Raw genomic sequence first — 23,684 nt, forward strand, 5'->3', positions numbered from 1 at the left:
ATTAATACTTTTCTACAGCCTGCTGAAAAGCGCGGAGATTACTTTAAGACACGAATTACAAAACCAGTGCGTTCAAATATTTAGCTATGCTATTTACACACAGTCTCGTGAATAACGAAGTGTACACAGTTAAAACGGGAAAAGTCTTAAATTGAAAAATTATAACGAATGAAAGCCCCTCGAGGGCTTACTGTACATTGTCACTGTTATCGTATTGAGTTATTTAATATTTGCGTTCTGACACGGAAACGTGTAAATGTTTTTTTTTTTGTTTACGAAACTCAATTCAAAAATATTTAATTTCTCCGTTACCCGGAAAAATACAAAATCATGGATGGAGAATAATACAATAATACAATTATTAATAAATAAATAATTAATTAAATACTTATTTAAGCGTAAGAGTCCAAACGTCGTATAAGGTAGCCAATAGAGCGCGAAATTTAAATCTAGGTGAACTAAGAAAACCGGTAAATTGAAACTTATTTTGACACTTTTGCTCCGAGGTAAGGATATATTATATTTATCTGGATTATACGGTTAAATAAGTATGGCCGACATTTTACATTAGCCGCCTTGAACTTGGGCTCAGTCAATTTTCTCGTTTATCATTTTTTTTTTTGCGCCGAACGAGATAGGTTGAGCTGCTTTTTGAAATTGCGTTTCATAGTATAAACCAAAAGTATTAAATCGTCTGAACCCTCGCGGCACCATCCTAAACTCCAAAAAGCTAGCTAGCACAGCTGTGTTGTTCTCCATCGGGGTCGGTACCAAATCCCGGGGATTAACAGTGGTTGCCAAAGCGGGCTCATTTCATTTGTTCGCCATCTGTATATATATATATATATATATATTCAAATATATTATATTAGTTTCTTTATCTGCGGCAGATAACCCGCGACAACTTATGCAACTTATTTCCATTGTTTTAGTCGATTTTGAAAACTTCCTTGGCACGCTGTGCGTGCGGTCAAGCGGCAGACCCGTTAAGGAAGCGAGCGTAGGATGAACCGTCATTATCTTTTTTGTCCCACTGCGTTTATGCAATAAGAAATATCGAATGCATACAAGTCTTTTACCTTGCCAGAAATGTACAAAGTCAAAGGTGTGCTTTGCGATTTATCCGAATTCTGTTTTACTTCTATACCGATTGAGCACCACCGAATTCTGACGCCAAAAGTTGTAAGTCCAGTTTTTCTAAACATTGTTTTATAAGTCTACTTGAGAATTTTGATCGTTTCTCATTTGACCGAATATTGCAAGTCAAATACTGTTAAAAACATGTTTTTTGATTCTGTAGTTTTTAGTTAAAGATAGGTAGTGATCTTCCAAATGAGTAACACTCATTTTATAACGTATGAGGAATGAAGTGAAAAATGTTTTGAAATCTATAGTAAAATATTATGTACCTTGAAAGTAAAGGAATGAAAATAATGCTGGAAATATTTATATTTTTCCAGAAAATGAGTGTCTTATCCTCAATAAACCATTGTGTATATGTACATTTTTTGACTTGCATTATTCTGACATCATATATTGATATCATATAGTTTACGTTTTACTGCCATTAAAGGAAATCTCAGTTTTAAAAAACTCCCTATACCTACTAAAAAAAAATAATGGAATATTTCATTTCAGAATTTCAAATGATTATTGCTGCGTTATAATATTTTTTTATTTATTTTCCGGACTTTAAGATAAATAACTTGAGCTCAGAAAGTATATTATAACGTTTAATGTTTTGCTGTTTTAAATGTCTCTCTCTCTGTATATATACATATAATGGTTAACTATTTGAACCAATTCAGTTTTCCAAATCGTTAAATCTTAAGAACCCATTTATGTTATTTATTTTGTTTCTAGAAATGGAGTTTTCATGCAAATAATATTGTTTTTAATCATTTTTATGGTGCGATTTAATTGCTGTTATGATGATTTTGAACTTTATTTTTTATTTTTAATCACATATTTATATATATATAAATATATATATTTATATATATATAAATATATATTTTTTGCTAAATGTGTAGTAATGCAACTTCATAAGAGTTATTACAAGACATTTTTATCATCCGTTATATAGCCCTATTATTTTCTCATAAAACACATTTAAAACGTCCATTAAGTAAGTTTCGCCTCTCGACGCCGCTATTAAGTTAGAACAATTTGAATAGGGTAATTTAGTATATTAAGTTGAAAAATATTGTCAGTAATAAAAGCGTTGAAATACCGTTTGTCGTTAATGCACAATGCCATTTTTATATGAACCCCCCCCCCCCAAAAAAAAAATAGATTTGACAGTAAAGATTGTTACAATAGCGATGGACTATAAAATAATTAAGCCCTTCCCGAATTGTCTACAGTTTATTTGTACATTACTATTGCAAAGGTTTCTGTAATATTTAAGTAGCTCTAAAAAAAAATATTTAAATAAATGCTGTGTCCCTTTCGAATGATTTATTAATTTATTTTAACCCATGTAATTCTTGAAAAGTGTCTCTTGTGGTTATTTAGTGACATGATAGGGAATCGCTGCAAAACTTATTCTGTTCAGAATTGTTCTGCAAGCTGTTTTTTTAGGGTCAAGTCATATATTATGTAAATTGGTTTAAGCCACATAAAAAAAGTAATTTTAAAATTTAAATTTATGAGTGTAATCAGGCGACGAAATAGTTTGTTCTATCATTGTTTTTTTTATTAGTTTAGTTTTTTTTTATACGATTTTATTTTCGTTACAAACTACATGTTTTTAACAAGTATAAATATAAAATGTATTAGTATAGTTTTACTCTATCAAAATTATACCTATAACTACTATGCGTGGATGTAATCCGGTGAGTTTATCGTCCATCGCCGAAAATGAACTTTTTTTTAACACTTACACAGTGGGATGAACATAAAATGTTGGCAAGGAAAATCTACTGGATTTTACAGCTGTTTTAGTAACATAAAAAAGCGACATTAAAGGAAGCAGCTGCCGGTAATAGCATTTGAGCGCACAATACTTCACTATAACATGACACTGCAACACAAAATCCAGTCCAACTCGAACAAGAAGCATTTGTAATTTGTCTAGCGTGCTCCAACTCCTATACTAAGTTCAAACTTGTAACTTTGAAAGTAATTGCCTAAAACTAGTTATCGACCAATTTAAATTTCCAGCAAATTATTTTTGAATTTTAAAAGTTATTTATACACGAGTATACGTTAACCTTTATGTTTCAAATAGTGGATAGGGTTCTTAAAAAAAATATATACACAAATTAAATATGATCTAATATTGTAAAATAACACTAAACCAATGTGTCTGCCAAAAGGAAAAGCTACAAATTTTAAGCAAAAAGAGTGTGTAATTGAACTGAATCCCTTTTCATTTTGCGGTCATAGTAACGTGTCTTGGACACGTGTGATAGAAGCGTGGATCTTGCCCCTGTGACCCTATGACCCTATGTGTAGGTACTTGGCATTTATCGCTGTGTCAAATGAAATTAAATGAAACGAGATTGAATTCAATCACGAGTCCGTATCAATGCAATGGCGGCACTGTACCTTTAGGCACTGACCTTTTAGAGCTATTCGGACAATAGCTTGTGTCCCGTCGTTATCTAAAAGAGATGGTACGTTAGCGATATATATATAATATACTACTTGAACGCCATAAACACACCACGGCCGAGAAACGTTTTTCTATTAGGAATTTCTGCAATATTATATGTCACACATTAGACTGGAAAACAAGCTCGGCGAAAATAGGTTGAGACTAGGTTTGGGAATTTTAAAAATAATTACATCTTCTTCATCCTCGCCTTACACTCCCAACTACACGGGGTCAGCCGAAAATCTAAAAAAAAAACAAATTACATAATTACTTAGTTATAAAAACCTGTTTATCTCTCATTTTAATGGTTGTTTCTAATCACTTTAAGCCATAAAATATACCTCGATAGATTTAAAACTAAATATTTATTAAAAACAAAAAAGTAGACGTCCCATTAATAGGACACTGACTGAAAGGGTTAACTTTTAAAAAAATTTACCGATTTATAGCACTACCAGATGTTTTTTTTTCCATCGAGAATACATAACAATTACATGTTATGGATTAAACCTCAAAATTAACTTTTTGTATTTATCAATTAATGCGTTAAAAACTGGCAACATTACACAATAGAACGGATTTTCTGAACATATTAAACATACAAATAAACAGTTTCATAATTATGTGATTTAACAAAAAAATAATGTTTTTGTGAACATATCCACACTGTGTAAACGGTTTGAAATGAATTGACAACATATTAAATTAAATTTGTTGTAATAAAAAAAAAACACATAATGTGATATTATTTTATTTGACAGGAAGTCCAAACGTTGTTGATTGTAGATTTTTTAATTTTGCTTTTTTTTTTATGTCGGTACTTTTGAAAAGATCAAAAATAGAAAAGGTTCACCCACTTTCCTCTGAAAATCGAGAAAATAAAAATATACTGTTTTCAGGTTAAATAACTTATTGGGCTATAACATTGTGAACTGTAGTTGGAGCGAGTAAAAATTGTTACTGAAACATTTATCAAGCTTGTCTCTATTTCGAAATAGCCTGGAAACATTCCATTCATACCCATTGCCTTACAAAGGAGTAAATTTAACAGAAGTGTAAAATATTGAAAATCAAAGATATAATATGTAAGCAAGTGAAAATTTGTTTTTCTCTTGTTGTTTGCAAGTGGAAGCTACTAAAATGGAATTTATTTCTGAGAACTGGTCTTGGGTGAAAAATTAGACGCCTTATAAAATCTTAATCGTTGACCAAGTATAATTAAAAATTCGGTATGGTTAAAAAAAAAGAAATGATATGCGTCGTTCGGTTCAGTCGTTAACGCTTTTTTTGTGAATGACACACGTTTCCTCGGCGGGCGTTCATTTGTGTAATGGCCTATTCACTCTTGTTACGCCGAATCAAAAGCGGTTTTCTTATTAAAAAGTCTTAAGAGGTTTTTCTGAAGTTAAACAGATGGAAAGCGCAACGAGGTCACGGGTATTTTTTGAATAACGCTCTAACGACCCGACAGGGTGTCACAAATATCTGCCGGCGTAGCCTACCTCCCAGAAAGTAGAGAAAAAGCATTGCTCGTTTAGTAACAGCTACGAACAACCATAAACTAAACACTAATATAATCCAAAAATTAAATTTTTTCAGAAAAATAAAAAAACCGAGGTAGGGGTTTACCTGGACAATGTAGGAATAGAAAATATATTATCCTTATGTTATTTAGGCTAAGAAACTCAAATCTGTCATAAAAAAACATAGTTGTTTAGTGCAGATAAATGTAGTACTACTCACCAGCTGACTGATTTTTTATGAGGAAATTATGTACAATTTGAGGGTGTTTATACTTGAGTTTTAAGGGAGAGGATAGTAGATTTTTTCATTTTTGGTTTAGTAATAATCTGTAAAGTTACCGCATCGTTAGTCCAAAAACAAAAAACAAATAAACAAAAGGGGGTTTGCCCTTAAAAACTATCATTTGAATAAAAAAAAATATCATAAACGTTTGAACGTGAAAACACTAGTTTTGATTGTTGAAAACGGTATATTATTTTATTACAAGTTTTTTTTTTTATGAAAAATACATATATCTGATGTACCATAACTCACACCCTACGAAGATATAGGCAGTATTTTTTATTTTCAAAAGATATTTTGGTTAGGTTTTATTTTTTATATCCATCCCAAGTAGTAGGTCACTCGGCACTAAAGAACATCTCGATTTATTGTCAACGCTTTCAAATCACATCCTATCCAAACGGGCTAACACATAAGATGTCAAACACATTAACAACGTGCACGGCAATCAGATTAAACTAACGTTCAAATGTAAGGTAAACACATTTTTGATGCTATTATTCCAGTATATAAATTCAAATTTATATGCTATGCAATTAAATAGATGGATAATGAAATGGCTTTTGGAGAGATTAGTAAAATAAAACAATATTTTTGGCCTCTTTTCTTATGGTGTATACGGTATACCTAATTTACTTTAATTGCGTTTATTTGAAAAGTGATTTTATCGTACATACTGGCTTTTTTTTTTTTTACTATACTCACTGATCGGTGATCTTATATAATCTTACAAACGTTTATCGAGTATAGACACCGAAATGATGTGCTTTATGGCGGTTATCATTGACAATAGTTTCGTATACACTCAATAACGAGCATACAAAATGTGTATCTTTACAAAATGTTATGATTTATGATAGCTGTTGGGTTTTATTTTGGCGGCATCACTAGTATGTCCATCGTTGGTTAAGAATTATTCTGTCTCGGAGCACTCGCCTGGAAAAAGTTCTATCTCGAAGAGTTTACTTTGAAAAGGTTCTCCACTCGGAACGGTTTAAAAGTAATAATAATTCAATATTGTTGTTATGATAAAACAAGATATATTTTAGTTACAAGATTGGTGATTGATAAGGGCAGACGAAATGTTTGGAGATGAGAACTAAGACCCGGCGTTTAGAGTATGCAATATTGCTACATGCATGTAGTTGTTTTTATGCATTTAAAATATTATATTATTATCAACCAGAGGAAGTTTAATAGCAGTAAAAATATTATGCTACATCAATTTTTTAAATTATGTTTTCTATTTTAGTGTTATGAAAAAATATCATTGTTTGTACCAACGACTATACGGATTCATTAGGCCATTCGCAAAAGCGTTAGATGTACAATAATTGTGGATGTCTTGCACGGTATTTTTTTATTTTTATTTCGGAAAGGTCATTGACACTGAAGATAGAAGTCATTAAATAGGATTTAGTTTGCCAGGGCTTAGTGTCGTTATAACTGTAACATGGTGACGACGGTACATTAAATGTCATTTTACAATGTCAGCAGACAACATAAGAAACGGCTACTAATAACGACCGACTCGGCATTTGCTGAGCTCTTGTTAAAGTCTTCAACTGTCAATCGCTAGGCACAATATGTGTGATCTCTACTTTCTCAGAAAAGCTGAAAATGTATTTTTTTTTTATTATAAAATTATGTTTTTTATACCCACGATATTTTTGAAACCACCTAACCGTTTTCTTAATGTAGCAATAAATCAGAAATTTAAAGGTCCGCAAATTTTATTGATGGTGGATCTAAAGAGTAGTTATAACATTTAAAATTTTCTCAAAAAATCTGCCATCAAACTAGTTTTTTTTAAGAAAACCCAAAAAAAGCCAGTATAGTTGGGTCAGGATGAAGCATATTAGGCGTGGAAAGACGTCACAGGTTTATAAGAACTATTAAAACTGAAAGTGGTAAAATAACATTCAAACCAATGCTTAGATGGGAATCTGTGGATGGTAGAAGTAAAAAAATCAATAAAAGCATTGTAAAAGCTATACCTAGTTAGTAGCTTACCTAGCTAGTAACCTTAAAAATTACGGTCCCTTTTTTTTATAAAAAAACATTTTTACTAAAGATTAAAAAAAAAATTAAGGTTTTTTAAGAGCAATAAAATAAATTTAAGTTTTTGATATTTGGTATAAATTTCATTATTTTTGTAATGAATTTAAAAATGATATATAGGTTACCTAGCTAAAAAAGTCAGCAATTCATATTAAAACTGTACGGTAGTTCTTAGAGGTGCTAAATTTCTCTAAATCATATTATATATATATATACAAAAACGATTATATTGATAAAAAATACGGACGTTTTAACATTGATCCTATGTTATGAGTGATAGCATGGTATTAAATCCAATTTGCGAAATGTGTTGTTTGTAATGAACAGGAAAACGGCTTTCGGTTGATACTGTAGTGTACTGTACAAAAGAACACGGACGTTCATATTATTTCTTGGTAAAAACCACCTGAACTCATCAATTAGATTGAAGAACAATATATATATAAGTACGTTTACTTAGAATATTCGCGAAAAGAAACATAACGGACTCGGTGGAAATAATTAATTGTATTAACATGTTCTTAGCCTCGTGGCTAATTTCAAAGAATTCAAGTTTTTCGGCTAAGCGGGACTTAAAAAGTAATTTAAAAAACAGCACAGTTTGTAGTATACAGGGTGCGGTAGAGGTATTGTATTACACTGTGGAAAAAAAACAATTAAATATATTTTATATACTCAGAAATAAACAGTTTTCATCGAGATAAAAAAAGGCTCGAGATAAAAATAATATAAAAAAAAGGTTTCAAAGTGAATGTAAAAAAAAACCATCCCATTAGTGTATACAGTGCACGTTGAGTACAGAGAGATCACAGATCTTCAGAAATGATCATTTTTTATATTTTTTTGTGGCTGATCAACTTACATTAATTACTTACAACGTCTCAAAATTATTTCATACAAATTTGGATGTAATAAGATTATTCTTAAAAAAGTTATAAGGCGCCAAAGTCTCAAGTTGAAAATGGTAATTTTTTTTTAGGATTTTTGCTCAATATTGTATAGGCTATAACAATGGCAAGTAATTATTATAGATAGACGAACAAACATAATTGTAGCTATCCTATTAGTAAGAAATACAATTTTAAGCACATTCTTTTGTCAATACAATGCTTTTATCGATATCTTCATTCATCTGTGTTTACAGATTCTCATAGAAGCTTTTATTCAAGGTTGTTAGACTTTATGGGAGTCAACAGGTATTTGAAAATATTTTCTTTATAGTGTAATTTAACTATGAAATAGAGATAAACTAATTGAGGTCGACAATAATAATAATATCCAATATCAATCATAATAATAATAGCAATAGTAGATAACTGTTATTGTAATAATGGCTGTATCGTTCCAAATGGATTATTTAATTACCAGAGAAAGGTCGACTGGAGATATAAAAGGTATATGTCCGCCGGCTAATCTGAAGGACTCTGGACATGGTATTATTATTATCATTGTTATTTTGTGTATTTTCCAATTTCAATCATGTATACTTAAAATTCACTTATATAATAATTGAGTCCTTACAAATTGTGAAATTAAACACTTTAACCTTAACTATCTTAACATTTTGTATTAAAACTTTAGGACGCTTTGGATTGAATATTTTATTTTTGGTCAAATTTAAAAATATTAAGTCATTAAACTATAAGTGTAAATAAGTTTTTAAGAAAAATTCCAAATAAAGGTGGTATAAATTGTATTGATTTCGCACAAAAAGATAGATGGGCATGGTAGATGCTATTAAACGTCGAACGACCTATAAATCATCATTCAATTCTTAATATTTTGTTGTTTAATATAGTTTATCATCTTTATTTGCGATTTATTCGGATTCGCTAAAAGATAAAGTAATCGGGCATTTGTCATCCTTTATGTCGAACGTTTAATACATCAGTGCCGGAAGTTTGATCCCTTCAGGCTTGTATTTGTAATTTTTAATTTATTACACGCGACACAATTATCATGTTATTTATGGGCTACATTCAATTTGTATGTATATATATATATCAAAGCATTTTCCCAGTAACAGTCGCATCAACCATCAACTGCTTTTGCTTTATATTATGTTTATTCCAAAGATCAGATAGAAATCGGAGTGATGTGAAAGTTTTTAACTACGTTTCCATTAGGCGATTAAAAATGTTTGAAACTAAAACGTTTTGCAATTGAAGTTGAGCGGTATAACATTGTGTAAATAATAAACAACATAAATGTGCTCGAAACCGTTTTAAAACTGTTAGGTTGGATTACAATTTATAGACTTCAAACGGTTTGTATTACCTCGAATAGAATAATACATAATACTCATAGCACTCGTAATACATTTTACAATAGTATTCATTGTAAATGTACGGCACGTGTGTCTTAGGTTGGTCACGTAAAGTTTAGATGTGTTCAGATGCGTTCAAGGCAAAGTTATAGTTAAACGTAGCGCTGTAAATCACTTGGCCTAATGGACCTTGTCTAATGGAGAAAAAACCTAAACAGATGAGTACACGATTTTGCAATTTATTTATTATTTAAACTTACCCTAAAATATTGAACGAATTTTTTTGATTACTGTTTTTCGATCAAAAACGAAAACCCATATTTTCGAAAAAGTATGACAGAGATAAATATGCGTTATCCTTTATTTAGTACTTATCTTCGTTTAATAACAGTAGGTATAACTCCCTAAAGATAATTGAACTCGAAAATACTATTTGTTTCACTCGATCTAAGTAGATGGTCAAAAATCAACTTATTTCATTACTAATCCTATTTTTTTTTTAAATTCAAAAAAATACCTTCCTAAATTAAGTTTGCGCATTCAAAAAACTTTCATTGAAATACCATTTGAATGTTTTGAGACAACAGTTGCTGTCGTTTAAATGTCAGTCGCAAAACGTTTAAGACCATTTATAAAGGAAATTACACGGTTTTGTATTGGTCTTAGTGTGCTAACAAAATATATATTTAATATGCTTTTTTTTACTTCAATCAAATGTTAAAAACGAAAGCAAATAATTTCATTGTGTAAACATTGGACGTGTCATGTTTTTAAAATGCTTTGAAAGAATTATTATTATAAATATAACATAATATTTTATTTTATTGCTGTGCAAACATAATAATATTATATATATATTTTTTTATACTTTCTTGTATTGCCTAAACTTATTGGCGTTCGTATTTACTTAAATTACGTTATGATGACACATTGGTATATTTTCTTTAAAAATGAATACCGCCTTTTACAAAATACCAAGCTATATATTATAAATTTAAAAAACACCAGCACGAAATGGTTAAACAATAAAAATACTTATTTCAACTCGAGTTGTTGAAATTACTCTGTGCCAAAACTGATAGATAAGAAGGAAGAGCTGTTTAGGGGTAACAATAACTGTATTATTTTGTCGAGAAATTGTACATGCTACCTGATGACGATTCATTGATTAAAACTTTTTTATACTTAACGTCCTAACCAATATACTTCTACTTATAGTATTAATATGAATTATAATTTAAATAAAATAAAAAATGATCATTCATTAAAGGGTCAAAACATGGAAAGTGTCAAAAAAACTATAGAACGGCGCTCAGGGTATGCAATTTTGTCACAAGCGAGTAGTAATAAACTATGCTTTTGAATTTAGGTACAAACATAAAATAAAATACAGGTGTAATATACTAAATTTTATTTATTTTTAATATTATTGTCCTTTGTTATTTTTTAATAACCAAAATATTTAAAGTATTTTTACATAATGTGTAACCAAGTTAAATATATGACTCTAAATTTAAGTAAAAATCAAACCACTTTTTTACCTTTTTCTGATCCGCTGAGTCGATTTGACAGTAGTAAAAAATATTGTTATACCTATTGCCCAAACGCAACTATGGAGGTCTGTTTTTTGAAAGCTGCTAATCGACGCAGAATTGAATACAGATGCAAAAAAAAAAAAAATTTACATAGATTTTTTCAGTGTCAGGTCCCTCAACTATATACGATGGTAAGTATGAATTGAAAAAAAAAACAAAATTGGCATTGTTTATTGTAATTACAACGAGTTTCGATTAAAACGATTAATATAGTTGGCTTAACAGAGTTCGAAATTGTTAAAAGAATAAATTCAATAAAAAAACATTTAACTTATTAGCTAAAAAAAGGATATAAAATAGTGTCTATGGAACGAAACGAAATAACAACTCGGTGTTTCTACTTTTTTTTTTTTTTTTTTAATTCTGGGTCAAACTGGAAACACGGATAACGTCTGGCAGTTTTGACCGACTAGTCTATGTTACTGATTCAATTATTTATTCTTCTTCCCCAACAACATTGCCTTTTCCAACCGCACTTGCACACATTTCATTTAAACACACTTGCGGCAATCTGAGTGGTCCTCTCTTTTGTCCAATTATGCCTATTTGACACCATCTGTTAGTCTGCTGTTCAGGGCTAAGACTGTTAATCAGGTCGAAATCAATTTACATTGGCATAGGTACAGTTGAGTACGATTGAGTCCTCGGTAAAAATAAAAACATCCACTTCAACTAGTTTATTATTATTTGTTTTTTATCGTTTAACTAAAATCGTTTAATGAAACACAAAATACTATGTTATCAATAGAAAAGCAATTTGGCGAGACTATTAACTGGACGCCCAACACGCTGACCGGTTATTATGTGTGTTATAAATGGCAAAACAAAAATAGCAATGACATTATTTTGTCTAATAAAATATCCTATTTTATGTACAGTTATAAATTATATTTAAGTACACTTTATGATCCGTTTTACAAAACGGCATTTAATAATGTTTAGTAACGGACAACAATCGTTTTTTTTTCAACATTTAAACAATTTAATTAACATTTTGGTGGTCTCTCTTTTTTTATGGTCAGTATTTATAACCGACAGATAAAGGAATTAATTTTGTACCTCACACGAAATAATAAACATTAATAACAAAGTTTAGTTTCTTATCTATTTGGAATTTAAGTTCCACTTTTTAAACAAATTTTCTGCCGTCCATTTACAGATTAATTATGGTCGAGCAAATATCAACTTCCAAACCGACGACCAAAAAATCATTATACAGCCTGGAATGTAACAGATAATGGTAACTTTTCTAATGTAATCTAGGAATGTAATTTTTACCATTTTTTTTAGAGGGGGGAAGGGTTTTTCTTAAAAAAAAAAAAAGATTGTCAACAGATTTTTAAGAAAATCGTACATATTATAGCGCCCCTTTTGAATTAGTTTAAATTTCAGAACTCAAGTCCAAAAATGTCCCTAAAAAAAAATGAAATAAAGTAAAAGGATTACATCCCTTCTTAGGAAAAGGATATATGATATATTTTGGGGTATCAACATGTATGGAGATAAGAGTATTTCTTAAAAATATCCCAAACAAATTTGAAACACATTCGATTATTCCCAAAAAAAGTTATGGGGTACGCCAATCTTAAGTTGAAAATTCACATGAATTAAAATCACTAATGAACTCATAGGGATTGATTCTGTTTCAACCTCATTAAAAACTCTCACCACGGTTAATAAAAAAATAAAATAAAAAATATCAAGTTACAGAGTTTTTTTGTATTCTATTATGTTGGCAATTTAAATAATCCCACTTGAGGTATGTATAATGTACAATGTTTCTTATATTTTACATTAAGAAATGTGTAGTCATACAGTTTTTTTTTATTAAGGAAAAAAAAAGGAGAAAAGTAAAATTCGACTGTAATCAAAAATGAGTAACTTTTGATTTTTACAGTGTCAAGAATTCAAAAGTAGTCTGCCGACATGTTTACAATTTATTTGAGAGGAAAAAGGTTTGTGAAATAATTTTGTTTTTACTTCTACACTGGTACTGGCATCTCATTTTAACACTAACAACAATTCGGAAAACGTTCTAGCCTAACATATTTTAATAATATTATATTTTACATAGAAGGGCGGCGCGGCGTTGGGAACTGAAACTTAAACGTCTAGAATTCATAAATAATGACTTTGGGCTCTGTACCGTGTGAATATAGTATAATTAATTGTTATTATAATATGTTGTGATAATAAAGTAGGGTGGAGGCAGGAGGGTGTGTGCCAGTACATCACCCCCTCGAATTACAAAATAAATATTCTAAAAAAAACATATCCGTAAGACACTCTTAGAAAAAGTTAATCATAATTATCTATACGCTGTTAACTATCAAAAAAATAAATTCAATCAAAATAAATAACCTAACTAATTTCTATTGGTTTTTCTTAATTTGTTGCATCTTGTAGACAAATTAAAAAATGTGTAGGTAACTTTTTTTTATTAATATTTACAGCAAGAAACGATAAAAATAGCAGAGTTAAAAGCAGCTTCGATTTACAATCAACATAGTATCTCATACAATACAAATGAATTTTAAAATACAAGTTTGTTTTAAAAAGTAAAATACAAATAATTGAATACTTTCTAAAAATATATTCAAGTAAAAACTTTACAACTGGGTTGAACTGTTGTTTTAATTCGTTCAGTCGGAGAAACAATCACGTTTTCAGCAACAATTTTGAAAAAATCAATTTTTGATGGGTTTTTTTTTTCATTGTTGTTCTTAATGGAATTTTTCATCGCGTAGTGGTCCATTAATTATTCCATCATCGATTCGTCCTTTTCTTTATTGATATAGGACTAACCGTGTTAATCGGATGTAATAAATTATTAAAAAGGGGTGAAATGTCCGGCACCGAGTGAGCCGGACGTCCGATTAAGTACCGGTTGTAATTTATTACATCATTAGGTGTTATATTAATATGTATTGCTTTCGGAAGCGCCACTGGTTTTGTCTCGGGTTTATTGTCAATTATTGTGTACAGTGTTACCTGTTGTTTCTTCTAATGTCATCGCGGTGTATCCGGTAAGGAGGTACACTATCTTCTTCCGGCGGTCGGACCGGTCGGGTGTGTATGTTTACAAAGGAATAACTTAAGAGTTATCCGGTTTTTGGTGTTTGCTCGACTGAGAAATGACCGTGACCAAAACGAAAGCACGCGAAATACACTTGGGTGGTTGGGGGGGGGGGGTGGCAGTGTGGAAGGTATTTCCAAATTATCAACCGTCATAAATCATCACACGATGCAAATATAGTAACCTGGAATTTGAATATTCATTGTGCACAAATGGCTAAGGACGGACAGGCGAGCAACGAACAAGTATTCGGCACGGGCCGTTGTGTATTTTCGGAATTCTGTCTGCTTACAAGTCGGGATTAATAAAATCCTTGTCCCGTGGCCCTCTGGGAAGTTTGAATACAACTGTTGCAACACGACCGACCACCGTTCACAAAGTATAATACATTACTGTACGGGGATCGACAGTTATTTTTGGCATGGATATGTTTTTAGCCGCCTGGCGGTTAGATTCATATAATGTCACCAATTTAACTTAATGCAAACAATTTCTTAATAATACAAATAAATATTAATACATATTTGAAGTTTAGAGAAACTTTGTCTCTCATCTAACAAATAACTTTGCAACTTTTCACATTTGTGGAATTTGTTGTGGTATGATCTTAATTTTTGTCTTAAAATAACAGGTTCTGAACTAGAGAGGGTACACCCTTGGTAACGTTGATGTTTTATAAAGTTCAACAAAAAGTACACATTATTGGCTATTTGTTTGTACAAAATAAATTGTGTTTACATATTTACCCCGTTTGTTTGCAATTGCCTCATCCCTACCTTGGTTCACTCGACTCGGCTGTTAAACATGTAATATCTTGTAAAGAATATATTATTATGTTTGAATCATTTATACATTAATGACGCGCTCTAGATCAAAGGTCAAAGTAGTTTACTCATAAATTAAAATAGTATATACAATATTTTTTTTTTTTAATCGTCCATCATGATATGAAATCAAAGAAGGGAAAAAATGTAATTACAAAGTTGTGATATTAACTGTTGAAGTTTGCAATTTGTAGAGTGTGTATGGAACTCTTTCAGGAAGAAATCAGTTGCTTAGACCTTACGCAAAAAAAAAAACAATAGAAAAAAATTAACAGCATGAATCATAAAACTTTGTATGAAACGTATTTACATTTCAAATTCAACTAAAATTACTTATAAACAAAATGAGTTTATAATGTATTATATATTTATGTTATATGTATATATGGGCTGAGTTTGTCTCGTTTAGTACAAAGCACTTGAAAAATGTTAGTTGCAACTGAGCAAACGTTCGTGCTTAAATTTATACCATATTCAATACAATTGTAATAAATTAACACCTCAAACGTGCTGTTCAACCATTTTATACTAGACTAGACCCGCAAAATAAGCCGTTGTACTGAATAACTAATTGTCATTAGTAGTTTTAACCGCGGACGTTCTTGGAAGAGACGAGTGGGGTTCAGGCCTCGAGCTTCGTCCTTTTAAGTTATACAAGAAAGAAGCGGTCCTGGTTTCAGTGCAAAGTGAGTTTTTATTTCTAATTTTTCAAGTACTCGGTTTAACGTTACCGTGTTGTGACTGCAACACAACAACATAAAAGGGGTTTGTTGAAACCATTTGCATAATGAAAGATGATTCCTCGGTTGTACTTGATTAAGTTTGCGCTAAGTAATTCAGCACATTATCGTACAAAAAATGTAAATGTCAGGGTTTAGCAATTGTACATTTAAACGGTACATACGTTTATGCTAGACTTAAAAATCTTTAAAATCATAACAATAGGTTTGATCTGTGGGAAACGTCCAAAAGTAGTAAAGTAACTCTCACTGTAATGCAAAACTGTGAAAGGAATCTATAGATAAAATCACATTATTTAGAAAATATTTACTTTATTATCATTTTTTTAGTGCCCTATGGTTTTTTTAATGATATTTTCCTCCATTAACTAAACGGCGTCTACAGATTCTGGTACATTGTTTTTACATTTACTAGCTATCTAACACAAGATTTACTTACAGTTTCACTCTTAGTGCTTAAACCTGCGAATCGTTAGAGATCTAAGACCTTGCTTATTATGAAAACAATCTTCATTAAAAAAAAAAAAAAAGGAAACAATTTAACTTCCCCTAAGAGAAAGAGGATTTTAATAAAGTTTTTTGCAATATATTTCAACTGACGTTCCGAAAAGCAGTATTTAATGAATGTTCAAAAAAAATTTGGAATAAATTAAAATATTCTCTAAAAGTTAAAACATGCCCAATAATTTGCACATTGTTAAAGATATTAGCATATTTAAATGTTATTAGTTTGATGCTTTGGTACGATATAAACGTTTTATTCCGGAGACATAATTTTACACCGTTACAAATGAAGTTAATTGCAATAAATGCTGGTTGAATATTATTTATTATCACCGACCTGTGACCATAAGCAATACACAGTATTACTTTTCTGAAGTTCTCATGTAGCCGTATCTTTTTTGTAAGCACGGTTATGTTTACATTGGCATCTTTCACGAATCAACGCAAGGAATTCAAGTAGCTCCTTTCAAACTTATTGTGGAAAGTATTTTTTTAGAATTAACATTGAACATTGTTACATTTAGAGTGCTTAAACAGAATGGTACAGAAATGGTAAAAAAATGCAATATTAGCTTAAGACAAACAATGTTGTGGAATTATACAAATTTAAACCGTCGCAGTTGCAAAAATGTGGGACAGATAAAATTAACTTGTGACCCGACATTCCTACCTAAACTTTCGACTGTCTTTTTTTCCCCATTTATACAGGATTTAATTGGATTTAAAGATTTTTTTTTTTATAAAATATATTTTTGTAACAGCATTAATTTCGCAACTTTACGGAAAAATTCAATTACAACAAAAACCCTCCACTTTGTTCTGTGTAAAAAAAAAACTTCTTTTAGCACTATAAAGTTGTGACGTTATATTGTATTGAGCTAAGTTAAGTATACCGTCAATTACATTACTTAAAATCGTAATTATTTACCTGGCGAGAACATTTATATATTAGTCAAAGTTTATAACATGAAACATAGAAAAAACTGCAGTGAATAATTTACATGAAAGGATGGATCAAATGACAAGAGAGGTGGTTTGGTTGATAAAATATGATCGGCTCTAAAGTGAAAAATCATTAATAATAGAGTACCAGATGATACGCAATGATGTATTATTAATGCGGGAGCTGTTAATAAGGAATAATGTATTGTTAAGAGATTTATCAGATTTTAAAGAATCATTAAGAGAGGTTTAACAAGGTAAAATGCAATTATATATTAAGACCGAACGGTGGGAAGACAATGGCAACAGGGGTGTGTCGCATTTCCCAAGGGATTCCACAGTGAACACATAATATTCTTGACAAACTTTTCTGTCTCGTTTAGACTTTTCCGGGATTGTTTATAGCGCGGCATAATAATAATATACTCTATGGTAAATGTTTCCAGAAAATAGAGGTAAAATTTGTGTTAGTTTGCTTAAAGGAAAATTTGAGTTTTACAATCTGTAAATAATAGCCATTTTACAATAAATATATATGTGTAAAAAAAAGAATTAGTTTTGAGCGTTTTGTTTGAAGAACCCTACTACTGCAGTAGATAATTAACAAAAAGGTTATCTGATACACATATACATATTTCTGGTATACACATAGCCAATTAAGTTATTATAATACATTCGAGTTGAATCGAAAAAGCTCGATGAATTTTTTTTTAATTTAGTTTTATATTCAAACATCAAATAACGGTTCGTTATATTTTAATGACCAGTTTTTCTGCTATAAATGGAAAATATGTAAATTTTTTTTCATAATGTATTTTCAGATGAAACAATGTGTTTTTACCCTTTAATCCTTTATACTCTTTTTACATAAATTATATATTTTTTTTTGCCAACGGTTTTATTCTTATTGATTTTAATGATATACGTATAATACAATAACAAAATGTGCGTTTCAATTTATTATTACCCAGTCTTCTGAAATTTAATAAAATTCATTCTTTTTTAATATTTTATAAAAGTTTGATGACATTTTACATTTGGGTGAAACAACTTTAGTATTAATTACAGCAGACACTACTTAAGTAACAACTGTTGTACAAACGTTTCATACACAATGCATTATCCAAATTACCATAATCTATGTTCAATAAATGCGTAAGAACTTTATTATTAAGTATATTTCAAACAGAAAACTCAAATCAAATTGTGAAACAAAAATTAGTATTTATTTAATTTAAGTACATAACAGTTTTGTTTAATACAAATTGTACACACACTACATACAAAATTAAATGTTTATAATTTATAAATCAAAACAAACAAATATAAATGTATAACCATTGTTGAAATACCTTTGAAATAATAATATCTTTTTATGTACTCCATTTGAAGTTTTAAAATACAACAGACCGCTGTACAGGAGTAAAATTTATAGGAGTCAAATAAATTAGGACAATGTTAGAGTGAAATGGTCTGAGTATAATCCGGTTTAAAAGAGATTACTTAAGAGTTTATGTGGTTAAATAAATAGTGATGCGAAATTTTAATATCTGGGATCGGCTATGCAGGGAAATGACATGGAAAGAGGAAACCGGTGTAAGTAGTGAGGCAATCAGAAGTAATATGCTATTTAACCGTTTAGACTTCATTAGGTATAATTAGCTCCATAAACAAAAAATAATTTTCAATGTTTTTTTCAAAAGAAGTTAAATTATGTTTTGTCACAAAGTTATATATTTTAAAAGTTAATGGATTAAACGTTTTGAAAATATTTGCATATGTAAATAGATTTTTATTTATATTTTGTAAAAATAATATGTTTGAAACTTTCAATTTCATGGAAAAGCAACACCTTTGCAACAACAAAAAAATACTCAACACATGTTTGACACCGTTTTGAAAATACATTAAAACGAAAAACAAAAATACAAATTTCATTGCTATCGGCTATAAAAAAAAAAAATTACATCAACCCTGACACCACTTTGATACCTCTACAGCTACTTTAAAATATAGTTCATGCTAAGACTCAAACGCCACTTTTATCTATCCCGGTCATGTACAAATATTTTCAAAAATATTTCTTTTAAGGCGAGCACTTTTATACTAATTGGTATTACGGCAAGAGAACACCGTCAGAATAGTTAATTAACCTAACCAGAAAACATTCCAACTGGACAGTTGCTTTGTTTGTAAATATTTTGTAGTAATAGGTCAGAAACGTTGTGTCGGGCCAAATATCAAAGGAAAAATTCGGTTAACTTTTCGGAAACCCCTTGAGAACTATTCCATTCCTTAGGTATACTATTTGGTCGGCACGTCGCTTCTTCCTGGAAAATATGTCATTTCATTGCGCCTACATTTCTCTCGTGTAATCAAAAGATTATAAATCATTTTCTGGAGCTGTACAAACGCATTTGCTACCGTTCTGTTCGCACACACCCTTCAACTCTGATAAAAACACATGAAAAATGTCAAAATACAACCCCATAAGGTCTTCAAATCAACACCATCATAAATAAAATCCTCGACCCAAAAAAAAAAAGAAACCAGCCTTTTCCAATTAACTTAAAGCTATTAAATAAAATAACATATTGATCGATTTGTACGTACAAAAATTAACGCTAATATTACATCACTGTTTGTCATACTAAAAAGACAAAGTTTAAAAAGACCAGCTAGTCGAAAAGTCAGTTATCCAAAGTTAGCAGTGGCAGGTTTGCTGAATTACTTGCAAACCCAAGCATAATTTAATTCCAAATTCAAAAAATTGTTAAACATACAAATGCGTCTACAAACAAAAATTCTCTAGAAGAAAAGACATTGGATGTCTTATTATTCATAACTTTTTAGTTATTAAGGAATTATCGATTTCCTCTTATCACCAACACTTCCACGCCCCACCTCTCACCGTGTCTTTCTTGACTCAAAATTAAGCTTATTATAGTTTTTCCTGAAATTCGATATATACATTTATACACATTTAATGTAACTCATTTGTTTTTAACCCGTTCATTGGTACAATGGCCAATTACAGGGAAACATCTTATTTATTATTTTCACTGAACTCGGTAATTTTATATACTTAGGTTTACTTTATAGTCACAATGATGCAAATTGATCCATTCCGAGTAAGTCATATTGTATTAACGTTAAGTGAAATACATTTGACGCTCGCTTTGTGGCCGTTAACAATATTTTGTTTTTATTTGCTGGTAAAAAATTTGTAAATAAATAAAAAAGTTTCCACCCCTTCTGGAGAACCGCGCTAATGTTATTTTCACGGAACTAATAATGTCTTTCTAAGTTTAGACGACTAAACGTCAATAATAAAAACTTTAAAATAACAAACGAAATGATACGGAGAAATGGTTGTATATAAATGTTTTCGGCTAAAGAAATTGTTTAGTCTTTGAAAAGTTTACTCGACTCATTTTATAAATTAAAGTTTGAAAATAACTTCATGTAATATACTTGAGACATTTTTTGTGCACGTTGAGTGTATTAAAATGGAAATTCCTTTTCCCCGATTACAAAATATATTAAGAACGTTAAAATATATTTCTTTTATTGGACGATGGTTCGTGGTTTACAGGAACGATTCAGAGTTGAAGCCGACGTCGCCGTGAACCGACTACCAAAAACCACCTCATCCATATATTTTCCAACCGAAGAGGCGAGAAAAGTTTTTAAAAATATTTTCGTCTAATAAAACAATTGTTGAAAGTTATTTGAAAACAAACAGTACAAAAAAAAGTTTAATATATTTTAAATTAGAAAAAATTAAATATATTTTTAGTTAAAAAACATAACATCTGTTTCATTATGGTTCGTAAAAGCATTTTGTAATCTGTAAAAAAATTGCTTCTGGTGAAAAAAAAGGATTACCTACTCGTTTTTCCTTCCATTATTGTGAGTTTTAAGCTCCTAGTCCGAATAATATTTTTTATTGATATTTCCTTCTTTAAAAAAAAAAAAAAACAATGATTTTATAAGCTAAATATTACTCATATCTAACCATTAGTACAGTACTACGGAAAAAAATAAATATAAAGATCTTCTAGGATTATAAGATATTATTTATATAGGAGACGTGTCAGAGGGTTTATGTGAAATAAAAATATTTTTATTCCGTCGTCTAAGTCGACATGTTTTATAAAAACGGTAATACATTTCATTAGTTTTAATATTACTAGGATAGCACAAAAAAAAAATGCATCAATCGCAAGTACACGAATAATAAGGATGAGAAAATATCTAATTCCCGTCATTTGTTACATTTTAAGTAGAATAACGGACCAACAATTCCATACAGATGTTTTCAAAGTAATGTTTAATTAAAAAAATAATTACTCTATAACTTTTTTAGTGGCAATGAGGAATATTCTCAAGGGCGCCCGCAGGTGAAAATTCAGCGAGGGGGACCACGTATGATTTTGTAATAGATTTTACAAGTTTGGGATATTGGACATACATTTTTAACTTGTATAGAAGCCAGGACGAGTGTCCCCCTCCCCGTGGGCGCCCTCGAATAGTCCTAGTTTCAAATACTTAACCTTTTTTTAGATAACATCAAAATTGTTTAATAACAAATTTGATTTCAAACCAGTCAACGTTTTTAGAAAAAAAAAAAAATGATAAATATAAACAACAATAAATACTTTACGTTATTATCGTTTTCAGTTTTAATAGTTTTCCAAAGACCTTTTACCACACCGGCCATGCTGTGATGGCTTTTATTTTTTTTAAATCAATCGAATTTCCTCATAACGATATTGTATATTCCGTGTTTGACAGGAACGATTCAGAGTCGAAGCCGACGTGGCCGTGAACCGAGCCAACATGTTGACCAGACTGTGGAAGTACGCGGACCCGGATGTAATGGCCTCGGAGTACCTGCTGCACGCGGGTGTCATCTCGATGGTGGAGTTCGACGATGACATTTTCGCGGCCGGCAACTGTTACGACCAACACCAGTACAAGGACTACCAGCTGTTCTGCCCGTACGCGTACCGGCTACCCAGGGGCGAGGGCATACTCGCCAAAGACTTGGCCGTCGAATACAAGTACCTGACCAACACCAGCGAGTGGTTTTACATAGCCCGCAAGACGGCCGAGTCGGTCATCGAACGCAACGTACAGTACAAACACGGTAAGTGTCCTATATTATTGCGCTCATAAGTCCTATTATAAAATGTGCAAAAACTATCAAAACAATTATGAATTATCAATTTAACATGTTTCTAGACATATAAAATTTCAACATCATATGTGTACCCGGACGTTTTTTATTGCTATTTAAAGGTCAGTTATTATAGTTTGCCGGTTATTTTGATTTCAGAAAATAATATTTCGTTTACAATTTCTTTTTACCCTTTGCTCTTTAAAAATTGTTTTTTATTTTAATTTAATTTTTTTATATAACTATTAGATAAGTAAAGGAAAACATTACTTTTTTTTCAAACTAATTAGGATCTGAATAAAAAATATCAGATATTTTACATGTTTTATTTTTTTTTAAAAGAGTAGTACTAAAATTTGCCAATTTTTACCCACATATCAATACATAGGTGTTGTAGAGCAAGTATTCAGGTTTTTAAAAATATTAATTTTTATTGCGACAGACCAAAATTAATTAGTACACAAGGTAAATTAGAAAGTACGATTTTTCAGTTAAGCGGTTATTTTGATTTCAGAAAATAATATTTCGCTTACGATTTTTTTACCCTAAGCTCTTTTAAAATTGTTTTTTTTTATTTAACTAGTAGATAAATAAATGAAAAAAAAATTATTTTTTTCAAACTAGTTATGATAATTTTGAATGAAAAATATCAGATATAAGAGTAGTACTAAAATTTGCCAAAAAATTTAATCCACATATCAATATATAGGTTTAGTAGAGCAAGTATTCATAGTGATGCGTTTAAGTGTCACTGCAATCATCAATTATTATATCATCACTTTTATTTATGTTATTTTAAAATACAACAAAGTTATTATATTATATATTTTATAATTATTATTTTTGAAAACGTTTTTGTTTATATTATATTATATAGGACAACAATTTATAAATTTTTTAGTATTTTATTTATTTTTTACAACACCTATGTACTGATATGTGGATAAAAATTGGCAAATTTTAGTACTGCTCTCTTATAAAAAAAAAAAAATAACATGTGAAATATCTGATATTTTTCATTCAAAATTATCATAACTAGTGTGAAAAAAATAATATGTTTAAAAAAACGTTTTTTCCCGTTACTTAT

At 30.1% G+C, this 23,684-nt stretch overlaps 1 protein-coding gene across 2 annotated transcripts in view; it reads left to right on the forward strand.

Annotated features, from left to right (window-relative positions):
• The window catches only part of LOC126846805 (probable G-protein coupled receptor CG31760), a 76,737-nt gene that overhangs the window by 11,912 nt on the left and 41,141 nt on the right, over nucleotides 1-23,684 (forward strand). The window contains exons 1-2 of one of the 2 annotated variants that reach the window (XM_050586606.1): nucleotides 15,838-15,915; nucleotides 22,213-22,567. In XM_050586606.1, the coding sequence (XP_050442563.1) occupies nucleotides 22,258-22,567 (310 nt within the window). In that variant the 5' untranslated portion in view covers nucleotides 15,838-15,915; nucleotides 22,213-22,257. Of the gene's footprint in view, nucleotides 1-15,837; nucleotides 15,916-22,212; nucleotides 22,568-23,684 lie in introns of those variants that run through there. The other variant, XM_050586605.1, reaches the window with a different exon arrangement.

The sequence above is a fragment of the Adelges cooleyi genome, unplaced genomic scaffold (genome assembly GCF_023614345.1).
Source record: "Adelges cooleyi isolate 19-005CV unplaced genomic scaffold, UGA_ACOO_1.1 ACOO_flye_CR_arks_rails_tigmint_CR_PRNA_9, whole genome shotgun sequence".
Taxonomy (NCBI): domain Eukaryota; kingdom Metazoa; phylum Arthropoda; class Insecta; order Hemiptera; family Adelgidae; genus Adelges; species Adelges cooleyi.